Source organism: Neodiprion lecontei, chromosome 5 (genome assembly GCF_021901455.1).
Source record: "Neodiprion lecontei isolate iyNeoLeco1 chromosome 5, iyNeoLeco1.1, whole genome shotgun sequence".
NCBI classification, from domain to species: domain Eukaryota; kingdom Metazoa; phylum Arthropoda; class Insecta; order Hymenoptera; family Diprionidae; genus Neodiprion; species Neodiprion lecontei.
The window spans coordinates 23,300,700-23,324,186 of record NC_060264.1 but is presented as its reverse complement, the minus strand read 5'-3'; the positions used below and the strand labels follow the sequence as shown (position 1 = coordinate 23,324,186).

Below are 23,487 nucleotides of genomic sequence, written 5' to 3'. Positions count from 1 at the left end.
TAAAATCTTTGCGGTGTTAAGAACGGACTTAAAACGTTGCACAATCATATCTCAACGTCATACGCGGATATGTACCGCAAATTTGTGCTGTTTTCGTACACGATTTGTGCAAGGCTGATGACCGGCTGACCCAATAACCCATTGACCCAGTTACACCTTGACTGGTTCTACGCGACACCGTATCGTGGACGTCTTACATTGTACCCAGGGTATGGAAAATTGTTGACTCATTTTCACTTCGTTGAGTACATGTAGGTACAATTTATTCAGTATATAGTAATCATAAATATACAATATAAAGTCTTTAGTTTCATTATAATAATTTCGTATATGTGTCTTCGTCGAGGTGAGAGATTGCAATTAAGCTGTCGCATGGTGTTCAAAAGTACACGGTCAGATTAAGTTGCTCACTACCGTTGATACCGTTTCCAGGTTTTCTGACATCCGGCGCAACGTCGACACTGTCTACAGCCTGGAAAAACACGGCCAAGAATCACCCGCACGCAAATCTCGTCGACTCCACGAATCCGTTCGTACGAATATCAATCTGCATTCGTAGACTCACCTTGTCGGCGTCGTTGATCCTATGCTTATTGTTGTTATTATTGTGACCGTCGTTATCGCCCTCGTCGGCCTCGTCGACGTCGTCGTCGTCCCAGGACAGTTTCTTCACCCTCCGGGACATGGAACCGGCGGGCCAGGCGGACACTGGAGCCTGCAGCGAATCCGGAGGATCGGCAGAGTAGTTCGAGGAGTCGTTGACCGAGCTCGCGTTGCCGCGGTTAAGACCGCTGCCTGCAAGGTTGTTTATGTTGTGCACGAGACTACCGAGGTTCGGAATGTGGCTGATGGCTGCCAGGTTTGGGGCCACAGGGGGCAAGACCATCGGAGCTACCTTGTGCCTTGCGCAGACCTGGGGCATCTGTCGCGCCGAGGTGACACCTGTAAAAATGGAGTTGGAAAATTGCACAAATGAAGGAATGCCGCGCTCAATGTCAGTGCGGACGTACTTTTAATTGTTGCTGTGTAATTGCTGTCATTGTCGTCGCCGAAGACCGGGTTGTCCACGTCGTTCGTCCCTTTAGCAACACCGCGGCCTTCCGACGCGTCCCGTAACGCACTGGCAGCTAGCACCCGGGGCGTCGGACTCAGCGCCGAGGGAATTGGCGATTTGTCCCGATACCCCGAACCAGACGAGCTGACCGAATTGCTACTCTTCGGTCGTTTGCTAAAGAGAATAATGCTTAACTGGTATAGACTTTATCAGCCTCGTTATCCTGGCTCCTACTATATTGAAAAAAAAGGAACACGATGCGTGTGTGGAGGTATATACATATACGTACTGCTTGTATATGTATAGTATGAGGACGAGTATTACGACGCCCAGAAGCCCCAAGACCGCGCCAAAAACAGCGACGAGAAGGACGCTACTTCCGAGCCAGGCAGGTGCGGCCCTTGCGGCAATTGGCAGGGAACCGGTGTTCGGAAGATGAACGATTACTGGCACCATGCTGGACCTGAATACGAGTTGACATTGAATAACCTACTGAACACTTCAGGTAATACGCCCATTCGGCAATCCTGTGATTGATAAATATCGGAAAATAACTCACCTCGGTGGCCGACCTGAGTCCGAGGCAATGGCGACCAGTCGAGCCGTTGTCCCATTGAAAGGGCCTGACGACCTTAGTATCAGTTCTCCGTTGTCCCGAATCTCGAAAGATCTGTAAAATGCATGAATTTATACGAATGCATTAGAATGTGTATGAATTAGTGTTAGCCCAATCTGTAATTGTATTTGAATTCCTATTAAGTGTAAACCGGTAAGGATTATATGTATAGTTGTGCAAATTTTCGCATAGATTTTTTGACTTGCAGATACATTTAGTGGCAGTACAGCTCAGTCTAGCCAGTGATATGGATTAGCATTACATAGGATAAGCTGTGGTCATCATCAAGCAAATTCCCATACCTATTCATTTCATTCGACCCCAATGGTAGTTTAGAAATCTCGCCGGCCGCGGACATGTCCCATATTACAAAGTCACAGGTAGGAAGCGAAGGTTTAATTTTCAGCAGTGCAGCTTTGTCGTTCACGTTGTGCAAAAATGGTCAATATTTGTCATGGGAGACAAGTACATTTTTGTTGACGCTTAGACCTAGCATTTAAACAAATATAACTCATACCTCGCGTCTGGCCCTCTCAGCGAAAGCGAGACTCTGTCCCCTCTGTCCCCGTCTGCTGCCTCAAGCCTTCCTGTAAGCAAGAATTAGTTCTCTATGCAGATACCGCTCCGTAAAAAATTCGGCGTACGGGAAATTTGTTTTGTACCGACCTATAATAGAACCTTGACGGAGACTCCTCGCATGAAGCTCGTACCTGGGATGACGGAACCTTGGCTCCCATTCGTTGACGTCCTCGACTGAGACGTTCACTCTCGCTGTATCGTTCTGAACAGTAGCAATTTGGAAAATTGATTATGGAGCTAAAGTTAAAATGAAGAGACAGAAATGGAAACCCAACGCCTTACGTGGTGCCCGTCCGTCACATGAACCCGGAAGCTGTGCTGTATCCGACGCTCGTAGTCTAGGGTACCCTTCAGGATGAGCTCACCGGATCTTGTGATGGCGAACCTCTCGAGATCCTCGCCCGCCCCGACCAGCCAGAACCTCAAGTTCTACAGTTAGGTAAAGAATTACGGACACGCTGCTTGTTTCACAACTTACATCTATGATCACATAACGACAAATCTTACCGGGTCTATTTTGTTAACGCCTGCGGTGAGGAGAATGCTTCCTGGCGGTGTGTTTTCCGGGATACAAGCTTGGTAGTCCTTCAGTACGAATCTCACCGGAAGTCGTCCACCTGTGCGACCATTTATTTATTGCACCGTTTGTATAAACGTGACCGAACCACAGTTAGGTCATAGAATTTGAAAGTTGAGAAATATGTCCTGAAAAATGACTTCAAATTTGTTTATAAATGTCCAAAAATTTAATTTACTGCCTCCGAGATAAAAATGATTGTCTAATTTTTTCTTTCTTTTTGTTCTCCAATAGGTAACGTGTGAAGAGATCCGTTTACCGGCTGTGGGTCCGGCGCCGAGTCCTCCCTCCCGAGCGACGACGACAGTTGCCAGAGCGTATCGATCCGGATTGTCAACCTGGGTCGCCTGCGATTGCCATGAATGGAACAACATAGACATTACGAGGTGTGCGTGCGTTGGGTAATTTTCTCCGAACTCGATGATATACACAAGACATCGATAATCTATAATTTGCAAACTTGACAGAACATCGAATCACCTTTATCACCAGCGTCGTGGGTGCGACGACCTCGTGGTCCCTCAGGCTTCTGGTGAGCACCACGTCCCCCGTTCCCGGGTTCAGTGAGAGGAACGAAACGGCTCCCCCTTGAAGCGTGTAGCGAACCGGCGAATTGATCCCGGTATCCTGGTCCACGGCCCGTATCGCCGCTGGTTCCACTCCCAACGTCGTCCCCTGCATCGCGCGAGGAGGTATACATTATTCTCTGATTCTTTTCCACTATATTTCTCATGTAGAAAACGGTGAACTTATATACTACGAGTATTGTTCGGTTCTTGAATCCACTAATTCCAGGTGGTTTAGAATATTTCTACTTACGCTTTTTTCTCCGATTGGTACAGTGATCTTGTATTGGTCGTTTAGGAAGGCTGGATTTTGGTCATCGGCATCGATCACGTTCACCCGAAGGGCCGTATCCGTCGACTGCGGGGGGTTGCCTTGGTCCTACAGGAAGAAACACTCATAAGGATGTACCTTAGCATATACTGATTCTGAGAGAGAGAAACATCATCTCGTGCAAACCTGAGCTCGAATTCCAACGGAAAAGTTGCTCAGTGTCTCGTAGTCCAGTGGCTTGCGCAATACCAGAGTGCCTTCCAGAGCGTTTACAAACACGAAGTAGTCCTATGCGGATAGACAGTTATATACGGCAGGTAAATAACCGAGAAATGACGAGTATGTCGCTTAATAAATGACTGATCTCGACTACACTTCGACTAATATTATTGATTCTACTACTAAGGTCATGCACGTGCTCGGGGTACCTGCAGACGGAGTCTCTCACCGGCCACGAACACAGCTGGCTGTACATAACACTAAAAGTAACGAAATTTGTCGTCGATGCAATGTTCATCATCTGCGCTACCCAGGTAACACAAAACTGAAGTTTGTCTATCAGACGTCTTATAAGAGTCTTATAACGTGACTTTGGACGCCTATAGGAGGTCTTATATTCAAACGACGTCTTTGTGACGTTGGACGTCTTTTGGAGGCCGAAATTCGCGTCATAAGATTTCCATAAGACGTCTGATAGACAAATTTTAGTTTTGTATCAGCTATAGGTAACTGCAGCTTCGTTATAGTCATCAATTCGGTGAATCAAATCACCTATCATAATCATCTTCACTGATTACAAGTTTTACGAAGGGAATTCACAAATAATATATCGATAATTATCTCCATATTTTTGTCTGATTATCTAACTTACCGCGTGCGGTCCTGGCAGTACGGTATACTCGACCGTCGAGTATGGACCTGGTTGATCCCCGTCGATCGCTCGAACACCTTGAAGCACTCTCGTGCCGACGACCGTCACCTTCAACAATGCGAAGAAGTGGCCGCTTCATTATCGTGATCTAACGGTTTTTACAACAGTAGGTCAAGAGTTGCCCATGCGAGAATTTGGGTGTATGTACAATCGCTGAGAATAAGTCTTGCGAATACGCATCAATTAACTCGCAGATCCTCCTTACCTCGGAAATGTTAAGGACGTAAGGCGCATTGACGAATTGTGGAGCATTGTCGTTCGCGTCCGTCACTCGTATATTTACCGGTATCACGAAACCCTGCGACATTGGACAAAATTGATGTTACACAATATATTCTTTATTAAAACTATTCTCGTTCTGCGAGATGAAAGTTAAACTTCAAATAATACAAACCGGATCGAGAGTTCGTCTCCTTTCACAAATAACGTTGACATAAACACTGGCCGGTCCCTGGACACCCTCCTTATCCAATGGCCTGGTGAGGGTGAGATTCTTTGACCCGGGATAAATTGCTACTGGGCTATCCTTCTCCTGCAACCGCAGCTCAATATCTCCCTTGGATCCCAGATCCCCAGGAATCACAGGATCCCCAATCACGCCGATCGCACCGACGACTCCGCCGACCTCCAGCTCTTCTCCGACGAAAAGGTGGGCCGCTGTTGCCCCGTTCTCGAGAAAACATCTTGTGTCGCGTATTACTGATCAACCATTAAAAAATATTTTTATACATCTAAGGATTAAGTCCTACGCTTTTAGATAATAGTTTTTGCACATTGGTTCCGTTGGTTTCTTGATAGGGTTTTTGTATCGGGATCCGTCATTTTTTAATAAATTCAGTTTCGGCTTGCCCCTTGAGAATGGTATTCAACGTTGCTGTAATGAATATTGCGTTGCTTACACTTAGGCGTCTATTAACTACACTCAGATTGCCTTCTCTCAGGCGCTTAAGGTTTAGTCTCAATGAAGTGCATGATCATAGGCGGCTATCGTTTTTCGTTATAATACAAACTGCGATATTTTTACTTTAGTCTTGTTTCGTTCGTGTAGGTTTTCGATGGCAATTTTATTTGATTTCTGATTTCAATCCCATGTGTTTTCAGTTAGTTTTATTGGCTCATGTGAAAATAAAAATTAGAGAAATAAAAGAAATTTATTAATGATAAAAGCCCAAATAGAACAAAAAAGAACAATATTTTTCTAATTGTTTCAATCGTTGCGAAGATTTGCTGAAAGGTTTTTTTTTGCGTTTGCTGCTAGATAAATCAGCTGTAACCGTTGCGTCAAAGTTGAATATGCCTTCAGTTGATCCCTTATTTACACATTTCCTTCTTCCGTAACTCCGTCACGTTTTCCTCGCGTTTTGTCGACTACAGTACAAAACGTTCGATAGAAAAAAAACAGTCTTAAAAAATTATTTGGGTTCACGAAACTATCTGACTGAATGGTACACCAAAAATCTATATCCGTACGTTATTCGATCCCTTAAGTTAATACAAAAGTGAATAAAATATTGTCAACAAGAGATTAATAATTCTATAACGATACTCACAAAAAGTCTATTTTTATTACTTCGGAACACACAGTGAAATTGAAAGAACTTTGGGAACGAAGGTGCGCCAAGTTAAGAGTAAAACATACGCGCAGGCTGCGTATTAGTAAGAATACACATATTGCGTGAAACGTATGATGAAGGCGTTGGATGATACGCGTGCGCTCATACCGCGTTTAAGAAGTAGGGTACAAGTTACAACAAGAGTAATACTTCGTACAATGGTATACTTGTGCGTGTCAAGAATGATATTTTACTTGGTGCGAGGCACACACGCACGCGCATTCGGCCATCTGCCCACACGATGTGCTATGTACTTGTATATCATAACAGCAAACACCTATACGTTTGAGCGCCTGTGTGTGCCTGATTGTGGATATTCTATATACATTCGCGGTTCCTTGGAGCGAACTTCCGGCTAAGGCAGGGCTAGCTGCCTGGCTGGGCCGTCTGCCAGCCGCATTCATACCTCGAGCTGATCGCTTCGCATTCGCGTGCTGGGGAGACGCATGTATACGACTACAGGCATAGAAATATCCCTCTATGGGTGTCTTATATACGCGGATTCTACGTAACTCGCAATGGCGCTAATTATTACCAGATTTATTGTACACATGCGAGCATTATTTCCTTATCGATATTTTTTCCGTTATTTTTTTACTCGTTTCGCTATTCCCATAATAGTTTAATCAGTCGCTAGTGTAAGAACGGACCGTCTGACCGTTACTAATTGCCAATTCTGGGAGGCGGAATTTCGACTAGGCTGTCTAGGTATCAACAAACTATAACTGGTTTTCATTAATATTTGCAAATATGAGAAAAGTTGCCGTCGAAATAAATGATCCCTCGTTCGAGAATTATCCAAATTATTAAATCAACTGAATTACTTGTTGATATTTGAATATTTTCGATAGCTAGTGAGGAAATTTGTGAAAAAGATTCGTTGCGAATCGTGGGAATCGGTGATTGTTCAAGATGTGCAAATAAACGATCCTGATTCGCGATGACGAATCCAACGTGTGTTACAACGATAGGTTGGGCTTGTAGGAAGGCGATTAGTAAGCACGTAAATGTATGAGGACTTACGTTGAGCAGCAGCAGGTTGATGCAGGACGAGGCGGTAGTAGATCAGCGAGATTATAATCTTTATCAGTATATCTACCTCCATATCGTATCAAAGTCTCCATCCATGAATACGAACATTTCTTCATTCATCTGTAGGCGTGAGAACAGTCAAAAAAGAAGTATAGCATTAGATATATCAACAAGTCGAATAAAATTGCAAATCGTTGTATTATCACGAGCCCAATTTGTACCGCACCCTTCACTCTACGTGCACCATGAACACCTCGGATGATCCTACACATCCATCATCTATATGTAACATATCTGCAGAAATAAAATGTGCCGCTGCAGAAGGGAAAATAGAGCCGGTGTACTATTGTACACGCGTGGCTAGAAAGCATGCGGAGAGAAACTTTGTGCAGCGATACGTGGGCTTATATTCTATGAGCCTGTATATGGATGTTAAATATGTGGGTGATGATTGTATTCGCGATTGTCTCTCCGAATCTAGTTGCTGCTGCCAAGCGTTTCCTGATCGCGGCTACGATTTAATTTCCACTCTTAATTGTGACTGGTTTCGTAATTTCTCTTCCCCCTTACATGTTTCTTTTTCTCCACATCAGCCGGATCCACGGTTTAATTTTCGGTTTGAGTTCCTGCTGCGTATTTCCTACTATGACTAATGCTGGAACCGGAGGTTGCGACAGTGATTTCCCCACGACCAATACCGGAAAACTGACATATCGGTGCAGGTACCCGATATTCATCATACCGAACGTTTCTTTCGGCTCCTTAATCCTTATACTTCGTAAACGCATGTAATGACGGTGGTCGACGCACCGTGACGACGGCGAATCCTCGATACACGCTCCGAGGATTCTACCCACCGAGAACGGCACCGCGTGTCCTACATGACCAAGAGTCAAGGCAATTATCTCACATTCCGGTATTCCATGCTACGGGCAGCTTCGGTATTGTTGAACATTGAAATGGTCAAGTACTTTGTCCTCCCTTTCTTCGCTTTTAGATTGACAAATTGCGGTGATGAAACTTTCTGGGAATGTAGCGATATAATAAAGCCGAAAAACTGCTGCCTTTACGTACGGTGATCACTTTACACACGCTTATACTTTGGGTATACTCACCACGGTAAAAATTGTCATCTGGAATATCCATGAATTGCTGGTCAAATTATTCGTAAGATCCAATTTTCACTGCGAGTCCAGACTTCGTGAGTTGGGGTGCCGCGTCATTGCAAAATCGTTTGAGGAAGAACCACCATACCCATAGTTGGGCTACACCCTTGACACACGAAACTATAATACATAAAATAAAAAAACAAAAAAAACGTAGCTTTATGTCGAGGAAGACTCGCGAATTTTACGCACAAAGAGGTGAAAAAATCACAGGGTCTTGCACGGCGGCGGCGTGTGTATTCTGTACAAAACAAGAGCCCGGAGGATAGTAAGCGGGCATCGAGGGGTACGGACAAGGTATACAGCCGAGAGGGCAGGAAGTGGGGCTACACGATCGCCGGGGACCGACGATGACGACAGGTGTTCCTGAAACGGGGGAACTCGCTACGTATAAACTATAACGTCTAACCCTGCACCCGTATCCCTCCACAAATTTACCGGCATAAGCAGCTACGACGACGCGTACATTTCTTTGTTCGTAACTGCAGCAGGTTAACTCGATTCGGGACTACGGTGATAACACACAGGTGTAATTTTTCTTTTCTTTATTACTTTTTTAAGTTACTCCACGATACTCGTGAAAAACGATTGATTAAAATCGATCATTTAATTCGATCACAATGGCTTGCGTGCTGTTGTTACAGTATTTACCTTCACGGAGTCCGGATGCGCATCGGATCGCGGATCTTTTCTCACGGGTACCGATAAAAAAGTTGTAGCGAAACGAATAGGAATCTTTTTTCACGGTTTAATGATCCAGAATGATCGTCATCGTCGCCTCGGTCAAACGATCATTTATCCTCCTCCACTTCGTAGCTGCGCGATGCTCATATCGCGTTAAGTTTTAGACGAAACGGGATTAACCCGGTTCCCATGACCCCGACTCCTTTTCCAGTTTAGTGTTAAATTCACCTGTTCGCGTCTACCATCGTCAGAGCTATACCTGGGCGTTTATGTTTAATTCACACCGGTGACGATTAAAAATAGTTGCATCAAAACTGGGACAACGCTGCAGTTGTTCAACGGTCTAGTTCCTAATTGATTAAACGTGTGTACATGATGCTTTCATCCCGACTTCAGATAAATTATCGTCACTCTCTTTCCGCAGGAAACACCTTCCGCGGTATACGCTTATAGGTTGGTATTATTTTGGAACAAGTGTGTAAGAGTTTGATCCCGGAAAAGAAAGTGAACGAGCGGTGTGCACCAGAGTATTTCAGCTGTAACCTCTTACATACGTATATCGTTTGAGAATTTCACCTCTTCGCAAAAGTGGCTTTCTTTCGTTTTCCTTTACTTCTTATCTTCTATTCTTATTAAAGTAAGCTTTGTTCCGTACGTGCGATCCTTCCAATTATCATTATTTACCGAGTCATTGTCTCGACTCCTGAATACCTTAGATTTGTGGGAAGTGTGTTGTTGGGGTGTATAACATATTATAGAGTCGAGTAAAAGAAAACTATGCGCGAATTCACCCTCTGCCTACATGCGAGTGCAAAGATAGCGTGACGACGAACGTTTCTAGGGCGAGAGGATGGATGAACCCATTCGGTGTTTGCGCACAGATATATCTATACCTAAATATATATACCGTTTGTACAATCATCGCGTCGATCGAATAACGAATGATGAAATAATTATTAGACGCGACACGTAAGACGACGCGTAAAGTAAAGTATGAGATAAATACGGGTGAGGCGTTTTTAAAAATTGCTTCAAGCCCGGAATTTTAGAAATTCTATATTCTCTTTATTATTTCAAGTTGAAATTTAATTCAGGATGTAGCTCAATTGTCTATTTCGTCTCTCTCAAGTTTCTCCATTTGATGCGCATGGGTTACATGCCTCTAACGTTACCTAGGATATATGCATACGTAGATTTACGTAGACACCTGGCACCTAGATTCATTTCTGCTTACAAATCGAATGTATAGTAAACTATTAAATTATACATAACAAAGCCATGTCATAGGCGTAGGATCGATTTGCCGAAGTTCTGTTGTTCACAGAATTTTCATTACGTACAGCATTTACCAAAATAAACCATACATATATATTTACATCATTTAACACAGTAATTGCTAATTTACAACTAGAACATGGTTTAGTACAATGAAATTTACATTTAAAGAAACATCGTTACCGTTTATATGCGTGCATGCATAGGTATACTACATATATTATATTCAAGACGATACGTATCTGTCTTTTGTCGCTGCGTCTACGCAATTATAATATCTATAAAACCGGGCTGCCGTTCCATTGAATCTGTGCGTCTTGCCACCTGCGGAGAAGATCGAAATTAAGATATACCTACGTCTTAATGAGATAAGATATCTGCATGAAAGATATAAATTTAAGACGTAGATATAGCATCTCATTATACAAACTTGGTGTGAATCAGCTTCTCCAAGGGAGTCGAGGCGACGTCGACCAGTTGATCGTCCCTGGCAGCGTTGTCCGCTGACGAGTCTTCGCTGGCTCTCGTGTCGACCGTCAGGGTGGCGTGGCTTCCACCGCATGTGTAATATTGAATCTCGAACCTAGAACGGGGATAGATCCGGGATTAACGCGTTGGTCTCACGACTTTCCCCCTTGCGCTGCAGATCGTATCTCACCTCCGCTCGGCGTGGTAATTTCTGAGAAGTTCACGGTTCATGTTGAAAAGTACGCCGTAGTGGCCCTGGCAAAGGGTCAGCCAGATCGGCAGGCTCGGAGTCTTGAGTCGGGAACCGGGCTGCTTGTCGGCGTCTGCACCGTCACCCTCGTGCACCAGGATACCGACCTCGCTCCTCGCCAGGACGCCCCATCTCGGCACGGCCTTGACAGAGGACGAAGGTGTGTGAGACACGCTGCGACGAACCTGGTTTTACGTTATTTGTCAATATCAAAGGGCTCCTCCTCACGTAGGTGTTCTCGTCACCGACGTAAAGCACCCCGTTGTGGAGGTGCGGCGAACACCTTCCGGTTAACAGCAGCGTCGCGACGCTCATCGGTCCCTCTTCCGGCGACCCGCCGAGCATCGAGGTTCTTTGGTCTTCGAAGTCGGTCCGCACTCTACGAGAATTTCGTCATTCAGAGGGTCGGTCGCTTTCCTTTCGTTAGATTTCTTTATATTACACGTATCTCCTTAGGGTCTTGTCATATTCTCATTATAGTATATATTAATTTTGCATAACGCGCACTCTAGACGATACGTGTAATTTGTGTACAGGAACACGCATGCGACTACGTGTATACGTATCCTCACTTGGCAAGTCCTCGAGACAGCACGGCGCTGTAGAGGAGAATTATCGCTCCGGGTCCACCTTCGTCGTGAAACTAAATCGACACCAAAATATAATACGGGTACTCCTCTCGAGTGTTTCGCAAAGGGAATTACGAACGACTTACCAGGTAAAGGTACCTCTTGACAAATATCTGGAGGTCTTCAAGAGAATGGAATTCGTAGAGATGTAGCTGTACCGATTTTCACCATATATTATTAACAGAAAATAAGATTCGTTAGTCGCCATTACTCGAGATCACCGTGCTGTAGGTTTTTTTTTTTCTTATTCTTTTGTATTCGAGTTCGAAAATTCGAGAAGATAAAAAAATCCGACTACTGTACGCGTAAACACCATACCGTTTCGGTAATCCCGTCCTGAAAGTATTGCACGCTATGCTGAACGTAGGGCGTCTCCTGTGGCAGAACAACAACGGCCTTGGGCACAAAGACGCCGGAGGACGCGCCGCCTGTAGAAGCGAGATTGACAGCAGTCGCGGCGTTGCTGGGCTTGGCGTCGCCGCCTCCACACCTCCATATAACTTCAGCGATCGACAAGCTCAGGACTTCGACTTGCCGCTCGTGGTTCGGCTTCAGTAGACTGCAACAGAAGCCAAATTTCTATGCTATTATATCGGATTCATTCCCGGGCAATCATTAATACTGTTGTTATACTGCGCTCACGCTTCCGGGGATGCTGGTCTCGCGAAACTGGTGACAATCTTGTTAGTCCTGAAGAGAAAGTGCTTCAGCATCACTGCCTGTACCGCTGTGACCAAACTCCGAGTCGAGTTCCTCGCCGCCCTCAAACCGAAGGCAAGACTTTGCCCCCCTGGCCTCAGGGTCAAACCTGTCCTAGTCCATTCGCTCCTTGGCGGACTGGCGCAGGAGCCGAAAACCAACTGCCGTAATGCCTGCATTGCAGAAAAACCCGAGAATAATCTGCTATACGTTAGTTGGGTAGGTGTTCGGTGTTACGTTGTACATCATACCCACCGTGCACGTCTCCTCGCTTATCGGGGTTCCTCCGATCACCGGCACCTTAGCCAGGGTCTTGGTGCTTCTCGGATACAACACCCGCTCTGAAAATGAGGAAAAGAAGGCTCGTGAAGCAGCTAGTGAAACCGAGTAATTAAAAACTGGCGATAAAACCCAGACCTGCTAGCTGTAGCTCGTCGGGCTCGGACATCAGCTCGGCGCACCTCGCGGTGCGGGTGAATAGCAGCATGTTTCCAATACTAGCAAACGAGGTGAATGTGTACCTGCAGGATATTCGTAGGTGCAGGCCGCATGCCTGAATAATCGTGAAAAAAATCCGAGCGCGTATTTGCTTCACTCCGTAAGAATCGTTCCGGCCGGATTAGAGATACCGCCGCGATTGTAATCGGAGTGGAGGATGGTCGTGGTTTTATACCAACCGAACATCATCGCGAGACGTCAAAAATTCCGCGGTATCCGATGCGCCTGCACACCGATGTCTTGGCTCCGTTTCCCTCCCCCTACTCCTGCTCATATATCTGCAGACAAAGTTGGTTTCTCGCAATGTCAGTTCGCCAGGGTTTTCCGACATGACCCACTAACATCTTCCCGAACCATCGTTATGCGATACACTGTTGTAACCAATTATATAGCCATAGGCACGTGCAACGGGAGTTTCTTCAACGTGCAAAACATTCCCTCTCGCGTTCGAATTTCAGCAAAACTTTCGCGCGCTGCGATAGCTTCATACCTAAAATACCCTAATCGGTTGACCGATCCACTGTTGCATATGGGATTAAAGTCGATCCTCGCGAGTCCCGTAGCGTGTTAGCCGACGGTCATAAATCAGAATCTGATCGAACGATGCGGTAATGCATGTAGAACTGTTCGTTGGAACTTACCGCCTGCGCTCGATGAGATTGTTCGAAAATTCGACGGTAAAGGATCTTATCGCGAAGACCCATCGCCGGGTACAAGCTATTTTTGGATCATATCGCAGCGCACCTCATACGTTCGTGCAAATAGCATTGCCTATAGCTCGCCAAGGCCTTTTAAACACTTTTTTATACGACATAAGCGATCTCTGCTGAATTTCACGTAAGCTGAAACACGGCGATTTATCTACTCAGAATTACCGCGCAGCTCGTACTGCAGAGGCAACCAATTTATACCTAACAACCAGAAATTAGTGACAAGATAGCAAAACGGTTTATAACATATTCTCACGCTCGAATTATTTTCCATTCTTTATTACAGGAATAATCGGTTATTCCCTAGGGAGACGACACAGTCGCTTGTCGCGCAGCCAAGCGTCATAAACACCAGACGGCATTGTTTATCACCTCCCACTGACGGCACGTGCTGTTTAAATTATCATACGTACACCTGCTCAATTGCAAATTATATTTTGTTGCAAGAAAGGGCCGTATTCACGGTATAGCATTCGCGATTTGCACCTACCTCTGTCTCTGAGGTAAGTTGGCTTCTCCGTGTTGACGTCTCGTTGCTGCATAAGACGCACCGCTGCGATTCTTTCGGGGATTCCCCGGCTTTCGATACGCTGTACTCGTTGACTCGTCGTCTGTCGATCTCCACTCATGCCTGTTCGACAGGACATGTAACTATAAAAATTGCCCAGGTATTGTGTAGGTATGTTCGGGTCCAATGGCTATAATTGTTCGATACATTGTCTATAGAGAGAAGGTGACTACGAAGTTACACTTGTGTACGTGATATTCGATTTAATGAGTGAAATCGGCAAAAAGAAGACTAATTCCTAAAGTTGTTGAAATAAACTCCCCGCAATTTAAAGTGTCTTCCTCTTCCTTGTACAACCGACCCCATTCCGTCAGGTATAACATACACCGACATACACACGATTTAATCCCGAAAAGTTGCGAAATTACAAATAGATAAAGTTATATGCATGAGTCAAACTATCACGCGAATCACTGAATATACGTATGTTTATGTATATAATGCTACATCCTACCGGATACGGGTTATTATTGTAAGTAGACGTGTATCGGTGAACGTAGTACGTGTAATAAATGGTCGGTGTGACTTTTGATTAAGAATTGAACCTGCTGCGGTGACTGCAGAGTCAGTGGAATTTTCACCTCAGCGTTTTTCCCTCCGTCCCGCAAGACAATAACGAAGTTTCAGGGGCTCCGTTACTCGGGACGTGCAGGTCGTCCGCACCGACGAGCAGGGCGCAGAATTGTTGACTGACAGGCAGCCGCTACGCTGGTTGTGCTCCTCGGATGGGGGTAGTGTAAGGCGGTAATTGTTACCACCTACCCTAAACACTCCGAAATTTTCAACCCGCCTCTCCTCGCACACCTCGACACCCTGTTGTCAGTGTGTGGGTGTGTGAATAGGTGGGAACGAAGAAGCGTCGACCCTTCGTTCCATCAGTCGATTCCAATAAGTTTTCAGGCTCACAATCAATCCGCGTTGCAACTCTGATCGATAGGTATATCTAGCCTTATTCCACCGAACCGTATATCGCGAAAGATATTTATGAGAATGGCGATGTTGAGTGAACACGTTGATGAGAATTTGTTTCGCGTTTCGCATATTTTCTGCGAACGTTATTATTAAACTCCTTAACCGCCGCTTTCGAAATTCTCTTTGGATTTCATGGCACGCTCGCCCGGCTGAACTGCCCCTGAAACTTTTGGTATACCTTACACCTATCCTACAGTCATATACTCTCATTGGCCGAGGAAGAAAGTTGTTCTAAGTTTGCGAGAGAACGTGCCGGGGGTTTCGCGCCGCTGGAGATCTATTTCGTGGTATTTCGCGGCACGCTATCGGGTTCATGCCTGTACTCTGTATACAACCGTGTTCGTTAATACATCCCGGTAATAGAGAGGGAACTAGTGCCAGGTGCGAAATACAATAGTCGGGAATGGTCTCTGTGTGCACTACACGACACGTTGATGTATGTACATACGTGCGTATGTACACCGGCAAAAACTAACGTAAGTCTAGTGTAAATAGATGCGTGTGATACTATGATGCATCGAACACACGGACCCGCCAGTCCACCTTAACCCGCTAAAGAAATGATCGATTACGTTGAGCGATCGTTAATTACGTGCCACGAAGTCGCCCCGAGATTGATTACCCCCGCAAATAACTTTTACAGTTTTTCGGCATACGACCAAGATATATAAGGAGAAGGGGAGATATGAACTAGACAGGTTCCGTCGTATATAGCTACGGACATACAATCGATTCTTTGCGTATGAGGAGTATTATGTACATTTATTCGTTAAAAATATCTAGCATTGTAAACAACCATTAACAAATCCAGAGAACTGGCCTTATGGGTATTATAAAAAATTAAAAATTAGTTAAAAAAGGAAGATTCGACGATTCCAATCGTATCAAGTATCATTAAACTTTCCGCCCTGTACGGCAACAGAAGCTAGACTGATTCCTCCTCCTTCATCCTAACGAGAAGTTTATTCTTGGCAACATTCTCGCCAGCAGTGCAAAGGACCTCCTCGACAAGTCCGTCGCAGGCGGCCTTGATCGCGTGCTGAGGCGAAAAAAAATAATGCGTGTTATAAAGTTTCAAGAGCTCTCGAAGAGAAAGAAAAGCAAATCGTGGCATACTCACCTCCATTTTCATGGCAACGATCACCAGGAGAGGATCGCCCTTTTTAACAATATCACCTCGCTGAACGAAAATCTTGTCGACGACACCGGGCATTGGGCTCATCGCAGAACCAACCGCTCGCTGCTGACCGCTGATCGACGATACAGCGGTGACGAACTTCGGCGGCGGTATCGTCAGCTGCCACTTGCGCTCCTTTGAAACAAAATTCACGTGTTCATTTTCATCTTTTGCCAATGGGGCTTCACTGTAGATGTAGGGAACAATACTGAAAATTAAATATAGAATATTACGTACGTTCGTAAATAAATAAAGCTCTCCATTGTTATTAACGATCCTAGCGCGGGTTATTACGCCGTCGATTTCCGATAATAATTCGAGAACATTGTTCCTTCTTATCAACGAACCGCTCACGTTTCTCCAGGGGCCCGTATCATTCGTTCTCATGTTAAACACACCTGGTCGAAGGTACCTTGCGTTAACCACAAATTCCTTATCTTTGAAGAGAAATTGAAATTTACGCTCAAGCGCGTGGTTCAGTCTGAGGCCGACGTTTGTTGCGAACGGGGTAAAGCTAGCATCGTTCAAGGAGGGCAAACTCTCTTCTAGGATCATGGCTAATGCTCCTTGGGTCAGTATCTCGTTGGTGATTTCGATTTTCGGAAAAAGAGTTGCGTGGTTCTCCTCTATAAAGCCGGTGTGAACATCACCGCTGGCAAATTTCGGATGGCTAGCGAGGTCCATGATGAATTGCACGTTTGTTTCCACGCCGACGATCTACAATAAACATCGCAATGTATTTTTAAACGTTTTTCCCCCGCTTAGGCGCGGACAAACATTACTCACATTGTATTCCGCGAGTTTCGCTCCGAGTTTCCCGATCGCCTCGCTCCTGTCCTTCCCCCAAACGACCAGTTTCGCTATCATCGGATCGTAGTGCACGGAAACCTGATCACCCTGCCGCACCCCCGTCTCGACTCGGACGTCAGCCGACATCTCCGGGGTCGTTAGATGTAACAGGGGACCGGCACCAGGTAGAAACCCGTTATTCGGATCCTGTAACGCAGGATTCACTAGTCATTCGCGAGGTATTGCGAAATACAACGATGAAAACCAACCTCGGCGTATATTCTCGCCTCGAAAGCGTGTCCCGCCAACTTTATCTCTTCCTGAGTAAGCGGCAACTTCTCTCCGGCAGCCACTGTGAGCTGCCACTCGACGAGGTCAGTGCCGGTAATTGCTTCGGTAACGGGATGCTCAACCTGGAGCCGCGTGTTCATCTCCATGAAATGAAAACTGTGAGTGTAACGATCGAGAATAAATTCCACTGTCCCGGCTCCCACGTATTTAACGGCCTTTGCCGCCCGGACGGCGGCTGCACCTAGCTCCGACCGCAACTCGGGCGAAATTCCCGGCTGTAAGTTTTGAAAAATTGCAGAAAATAACGTTGATTATCAGGATCACGTGGTAATGTATAAATATACATTATACATGTAGCATTAACAAACCGCGGGGGCCTCCTCAATGATTTTTTGATGTCTCCTTTGAACCGAACAGTCTCTTTCGAACAGGTGGACAGCGTTTCCGTGCTGATCAGCGAATACCTGAACTTCGACGTGCCGGGGTTCGGAAACATATTTCTCTAACAACACGGCCGAGTCGCCGAACGATTTTGCCGATTCGGTTCGAGCCGCCTCCAATGCCGTGAAAAAATCTCCTTCTTCAAAAGCTATGCGCATTCCTTTGCCTCCACCTCCTCGCACCGCCTTAATCATCAGTGGAAAACCGACAAGTCTTGCCTCTGCCATCAATCTGTCGTTGGATTGATCCTCTCCGTGATAACCTGCGTAGAGAGAATATTTTTTTTTCTTATGACGAAAATAGGACCGCCGCAGGTAGCGGAGTTACGGACCTGGAACTACAGGTACGCCGGCCGCGGCCATAATGGCCTTGGAGGTGTTCTTTATCCCCATGTCCCTGATCGCGCTCGCCGGGGGCCCGATGAAGGTGATCCCCTCGCTCTGACAGAGCTCGGCGAATTCAGTATTCTCCGATAAAAATCCATAGCCGGGGTGTATCGCCTGGGACTTGGACTTCTTGGCAGCCTCAATTATACTATCCTGCTTCAGGTAACTTTCGGTCGAAGCCGCGGGTCCAATGTTGTAGGCCTCGTCAGCCAAACGGACGTGCATGGCCTCCTGGTCCGCGTCGCTGTATACCGCCACCGTTTTTACCCCAAGTTTACGAGCGGTTCTTGCAATTCGGCAAGCGATTTCGCCGCGATTTGCGATGAGGATCTGCGCGCGGGAAATAAAATCGCTCAGAATTAGCTGCGTTTTATAATTTCATCAGAGATTTGCTAAAATTTGATATCTAAATTATGCATTGTACATATTATACGTATAGATATTGTGTGCATATACCTTCCCAAGCCTTTTTCCATTGTGTACGGTCGATAATGAAAATTCCCGATCGATCCACGAGGTTATATGCCAGGGCCTGTAAATATAGCACGATCAAGACACATGCATGTGTAGACGAATATATTTGATCTTATCTTATCGACAAACGGGTACTCCTTACGTTTTATGAACAGGCCAGACCGACCGCAGCAACAGGGTGTACATGACTTGGTGATAGCTGTAAATTCTCGTATTAAAAAATGCGTTTTTCCTTGGTCAATTTTCGGTGTAAGGTGGACGCAATTTTTACCAACCACTCAATCAAGACGATTTCTTATCAAACCATTTCTTTTTTGCTGACACGTACAAACGGTCTCGTAATAGCGTCGTCATGAATATTGAGATAAGATAATGAGTTGCGTCAACAAAGCCATGTATTCCGTAAGCTGTTTTTAACTTATGCAGCCACATCGTTCAGGGACGTATAGAGTGACTGTGAATCGTTTTAAGAGTTAATTCTTATCATCGAATTCTTCTGCTTAATGAAAGCTTACTTTTAATTATTTTAGTTTGTTGTGATATACCAAAGAAAATCCTGAAGCTTTTTCTCTTGAGCAACATTTACAGCTTGGTGATAAGACAAGCTCATAACCTGTTTGGTTCGTAGTCACAGACTTGTATGTCCGACTCCTCAGAACTATCAATCTCATAGATTTCATCCTTTTTGCTCTGAAAATCTAGTTCGAGAACTTCATCGTCATCCCCTGAGCACACATCAATCTCGGATTCGTCGTCCCGTTCGGCCACATTTGCTCTCTTCACTTTCACATAATGCTCTGTCTGACTACTGCTATACCTAACAAAACTATTTGACTCTAACGTTACATATGTATTCTCCCTAACATGAGATAGTCCGATTCCTTCTTGATTGAGTATTGGCACAGGTAACGGGGGTAATGATATTTCCAACGGATGTTCGGTTCCGGTAGGAGCTCGACTATCTCTAGAGCTTAGAAAGAGTCTGAGAGACGTTAACAGCTGTGTTCGAAAGGCCATGAACGCTTCCAGCTTGTCATTGCATTCTGTGCACAATCTTCTGGGGAGTCCGTCAGTATGTGAAACCTGTGATCGATCGTCAGCCCATTTTAGAATCAAAAATTGAAGGCCAACCATACAGTTATTGGAAAAAGTTTCATGCAGACTTTTGGTGCTAGCATGTCGATTTTCTGACCCCAAAAAGTTAACCATAGGTACTGATTAGTTCTTCATATTTTTCACACGTTTCTATTAAAGCACTCTGGTGAATCGTTGCCTCAGTGTTATAGCAATTACTCACAGCCATCCCAGTGATTAGCTCGATGCCAGTCCTGATGTTGTTTCCCCTGAGACTTGACGATGCCTCTTCAGCGAATACATCGAATCCCGCGTTCTCAACAGCTAATTGTTTGGCACAGCCTCGGCACAATGGAGGTGACTGTTTGAAAAACATTCGAGTAAACGGATTAGCGATGCCGAAATTGGGACAAGCGTCCTAACATATGCTGTAAATTAAGCGTCAGTTTTTCGCCGCTCGATTGTATTCTTACCATTTCTAACCCCTAAGACTTAGAAGAAGTTATCAGAGAATTCCAGAGCAATAAAAATCTCCGCCTCCGAGTACATGAACATTTATCAACTATCGTGACTGTGAAAGGTTTCGTGACGAGGCGACCGCAGTTCAGGCCAGTTCAGTGACATTGTCATTTGTATTTCCGAATTGTAAGTCTTAACCTCGCTTTTCTATTTTCATTTCATTTTCTTTCCGCTTTGTGCTAAAATTGCAGAAATTGTTAAGGAAATTGAGGATTTGTGGCGGCATCAGTCGTTCCCTCGTCGTTTTATGTTTACTCATCGAGCTTATACGGTAAGGGCAATATGGGGCCTGAGTCTGATTTATATTTCACGTACAACCGTGTATTTCACTCATGAGAATTTTCCGTCAAGTGAAAAACAAGTCAAAATCAGGGTCCAGTAACTCTACCTCTGTCGCCCTGCGTCCGTGATTGGTTGAGAAAGCACGCTAAGCCAATCACGGCGCAGAGCGAGAGAGACAATATACCGGTATTTCCTTTACACGGTCACGCATGCGAAAATGGGGATGCTACCTCCATGTATAGATGGGTTTACCCAGAGTATCCGGCAGTCGCCTGTTGGAGAATGTTTTTTTAAGTTGATGTCCCAGATTACATGAACACCGTGTTGTTGTACGTGAATACAAACGCCGAGTCAGGCGTAGTTTATGGTGATTGTTGTCACAGGTGGGATGTATCGGACAAACGTAAGTTCGCGTGTCATCCGACCGGCCTCAACCTTGTTTATTCTCTGTAGAATTTAACCTAACTTAACCTAACGTAATCCTAATTTTCACATTGTTTGGACTTCGTTTCAGAATGGGCAGCCTCGTAGAGGCAATGTTGATAACGCATACCGCGATAGATCGGCCGGTTTCAAACAAGCTGGACCCACTCACACACCGATGACCGTTGCCGAACAGTTCAAGGAATCTTGGCTGACCGCCATTATTGGGTCAGTTCTATTCGCAGCTGGGATGTGCCTGCTATTTTGGAACGAGGTATTGCACTAGACTTTGACTGACACATTGTTCGACGGCTGTACCAAAGACCTTTGCAATTATGAAATCCCCATTGGCCTAGCTTGTTATAGGAACAGTCTGCTTTCAGAGAACATGCAATTCCCTGTTTACTCCTTGCTGCTTGTCCTTAGGGCCGTGCGGTTAGAACAGCACATTCGCTGAATGAGGCGCTGCGTAACATTGTGCCGCTGTCCAGTGTGAACCATGTGCTACCTGAGCATCAGCACAGACTTGTTCATTTTTCGGGGCCACTGAGAGTGCTTGAACCGCTCACTGAACCTGATTATGGAATCGTTATGGCCAGCGTAAAGCTGAAGAGAAGGGTACAGATGTATCAATGGATCGAAATTGAAGAGGAACGTAGGTGAGGTAAATCTTGAATTGTACTTCATCTGTTTCGTTTCATACTGTTTTCTCACGGTTTGAAATTTTTACTTTACTACAATCTACAACTTCTATCACCCAGTTAGAAATAAACTGATTCATTTCCATTGTGTCCGATTTCACCCTGTGCAGTTTTGGAGGTGTTACCGAAGATGAAAAGCACTACTATTATACGACAGAATGGAAGGACAAGCTTGTGGATTCAGATTCATTCGATATCAGAACTGGTCACCATAATCCCAAAATCATGCCTGTGCGGAGTCAGATACAAATTGCCAATGAGGTTAAGATTGGAGCCTTGACTCTTGGTGAAGAGTTAAAAAAGAAATTCAATCACTTTGTTGAGATTACTAGCGATGAGAGGCCGGAGCGTAGAGACATCAAATTGCACTCTGGCCTCTACTATCACAGTAATGACTTATGGAATCCTCAGGTTTGAAATCACTGCTTTCCGTTATTACAGCTCTTGCATTATTTCTACTTCTACTAATCCTTTCTAATTATCATCAATCAGGTCGGAGATATCAGAATACAATTTTCGTACGCTGGCAAGGGCGATGACATCTATTCAATTATCGGCATGCAGGTAGATGGAACTATCGTTCCCTATACGACCTCGCATGGCGAAGAAATCTTAATACAAAGAAAGGACGTGATATCCGTGGATCAGATGTTTCACCTAGAACATGTGCACAACTATTGGCGCACCTGGGCTATAAGGTTGGACTGGCAAATTTGTCTGAAAATGATAAACGCTCTGGTACGATAATTACGACTTACTGAGTCATGATTTCATCACTTGCAGAGGTCTGGGTTGGCTAGTGCTGTTTCTCGCTGCTACATGTTTGGCAAACATAATACGCACGCTCGTCTTGAATTCAACATTTTTATGCGGCGTGATTGCTATTGAATCTGTAAACATATCTGTCTCCATGTCCATCAGTTTATTGGTCATTGGTTTTGCCTGGGTATGGTACAGACCCATTGTCGGCTTGTGTCTGGCGCTGGCTTCCGTCGTACCATTTCTCTATTCAACCATCTTCTCGGAAAATCGGGGTCAACAACGAGACAACTATCGAAGACTATGACTGCAAACGCACGCTGTCTATGTGTCAAAAACATTCCATCATTCGCTGTCTACCCTCTATGCGTTTAAAGATCTGCATGCTACACATGCATGCATGATACACCTGCGCAAATGTTTATGGTATTGAGTCTAGTCACATCATTCAACATTTTTATTTTCCAGGTAATAATTATTCCTTCTCGGAGTTGTTTATAATATCTTTTGTTCATTACAAACTTGACTTATTTAGTAGGAAGTAAAAAATTTCAATTCTGAGTATGTGAGCTGTAAATACAATCTCGCCAATCTACATAACTTTTAATAAAGACATTTTGATTGAAAACTTAACATGTAGATTAAACAAATCGATACATTAGATCAATGGCTCAATTTGTGACATATTTTTTGATGACTAATATCCCCCTATTTTCCTTTGAATCCCATTTTTTCAGGCCGACCACATGCCATTTACAATAAACAGAGCCAATCTTGTGGAAGTTGGCGCGCCAGAAAAATTCAACAGTGCATGCATTCTGCAGTACCGGCATGGTCAACTGACACATCGATACGGGCATAGTTTGGGATAGAGGTAGAAATCTTGTTGCCGGCCGAGTCGGATTTGCGCGCGTGAAACACCGTAGGTGGCAGGGCAATCTAGAAAAAGATTGGGTACAGTAATTCGCGCAAGGAACACTGGGTAGGGTAAAAGTAGTGCGGCAGTTATGGCC

At 44.9% G+C, this 23,487-nt stretch overlaps 4 protein-coding genes and 2 long non-coding RNA genes across 12 annotated transcripts; 3 read left to right on the top strand and 3 right to left on the bottom strand.

Moving 5' to 3' along the window:
* Nucleotides 1-237: 237 nt before the first annotated feature.
* On the bottom strand, nt 238-8,671 carry LOC107220806 (protocadherin Fat 4). Its single transcript, XM_046739455.1, has 18 exons — nt 8,355-8,671; nt 7,231-7,359; nt 4,989-5,293; nt 4,800-4,892; nt 4,535-4,642; nt 3,850-3,951; nt 3,646-3,771; nt 3,307-3,501; nt 3,086-3,173; nt 2,757-2,866; nt 2,532-2,678; nt 2,337-2,451; nt 2,188-2,257; nt 1,614-1,724; nt 1,344-1,517; nt 1,011-1,228; nt 566-942; nt 238-472 (listed from the first exon to the last, which is right to left on the bottom strand). The coding sequence occupies exons 2-18, from the start codon at nt 7,310-7,312 to the stop codon at nt 380-382; spliced, it is 2,514 nt and encodes an 837-aa protein (XP_046595411.1). The 5' UTR covers nt 7,313-7,359; nt 8,355-8,671; the 3' UTR covers nt 238-379.
* Nucleotides 2,556-3,367, top strand: LOC124294447. The gene is made up of 3 exons (XR_006904313.1): nt 2,556-2,688; nt 3,061-3,212; nt 3,294-3,367. It is a non-coding gene; the product is annotated as an uncharacterized LOC124294447 (long non-coding RNA).
* Nucleotides 3,403-4,490, top strand: LOC124294446. Its single transcript, XR_006904312.1, has 3 exons — nt 3,403-3,518; nt 3,669-3,980; nt 4,070-4,490. It is a non-coding gene; the product is annotated as an uncharacterized LOC124294446 (long non-coding RNA).
* Nucleotides 8,672-10,154: 1,483 nt separating the features above from the next.
* Nucleotides 10,155-15,283, bottom strand: LOC107220811 (inactive ubiquitin carboxyl-terminal hydrolase MINDY-4B). Its single transcript, XM_015659551.2, has 11 exons — nt 14,641-15,283; nt 14,109-14,269; nt 12,666-12,751; nt 12,354-12,583; nt 12,030-12,270; nt 11,798-11,863; nt 11,655-11,725; nt 11,311-11,461; nt 11,023-11,225; nt 10,795-10,947; nt 10,155-10,688 (listed from the first exon to the last, which is right to left on the bottom strand). The coding sequence occupies exons 2-11, from the start codon at nt 14,263-14,265 to the stop codon at nt 10,643-10,645; spliced, it is 1,404 nt and encodes a 467-aa protein (XP_015515037.2). The 5' UTR covers nt 14,266-14,269; nt 14,641-15,283; the 3' UTR covers nt 10,155-10,642.
* A 607-nt stretch (nt 15,284-15,890) lies between these two features.
* LOC107220833 (methylcrotonoyl-CoA carboxylase subunit alpha, mitochondrial) lies at nt 15,891-19,397 on the bottom strand. 2 transcript variants are annotated; one of them, XM_046742297.1, is made up of 10 exons: nt 19,262-19,397; nt 18,859-19,170; nt 18,699-18,774; nt 18,188-18,572; nt 17,784-18,118; nt 17,394-17,690; nt 17,122-17,331; nt 16,573-17,052; nt 16,279-16,470; nt 15,891-16,197 (listed from the first exon to the last, which is right to left on the bottom strand). In XM_046742297.1, exons 2-10 carry the CDS (start codon nt 18,900-18,902, stop codon nt 16,084-16,086), a joined length of 2,133 nt encoding a protein of 710 aa, XP_046598253.1. In that variant the 5' UTR covers nt 18,903-19,170; nt 19,262-19,397; the 3' UTR covers nt 15,891-16,083. The 2 variants fall into 2 exon arrangements, with proteins under 2 accessions (XP_046598253.1, XP_015515079.1); XM_015659593.2 differs by lacking the exon at nt 19,262-19,397 and having other exon boundaries at nt 18,859-18,915; nt 18,992-19,135.
* On the top strand, nt 19,224-23,471 carry LOC107220830 (transmembrane protein 43 homolog). Of its 6 annotated transcripts, none has more exons than XM_046742309.1 (6): nt 19,224-19,336; nt 21,106-21,288; nt 21,441-21,673; nt 21,826-22,126; nt 22,208-22,413; nt 22,499-23,111. In XM_046742309.1, the coding sequence occupies exons 2-6, from the start codon at nt 21,193-21,195 to the stop codon at nt 22,779-22,781; spliced, it is 1,119 nt and encodes a 372-aa protein (XP_046598265.1). In that variant the 5' UTR covers nt 19,224-19,336; nt 21,106-21,192; the 3' UTR covers nt 22,782-23,111. The 6 variants fall into 6 exon arrangements, with proteins under 6 accessions (XP_046598265.1, XP_046598263.1, XP_046598262.1 ...); XM_046742307.1 differs by lacking the exons at nt 19,224-19,336; nt 22,499-23,111 and adding exons at nt 20,022-20,147; nt 23,212-23,471 and having other exon boundaries at nt 22,208-22,453; XM_046742306.1 differs by lacking the exon at nt 19,224-19,336 and adding an exon at nt 20,022-20,147 and having other exon boundaries at nt 22,499-23,112.
* Nucleotides 23,472-23,487: the final 16 nt, after the last annotated feature.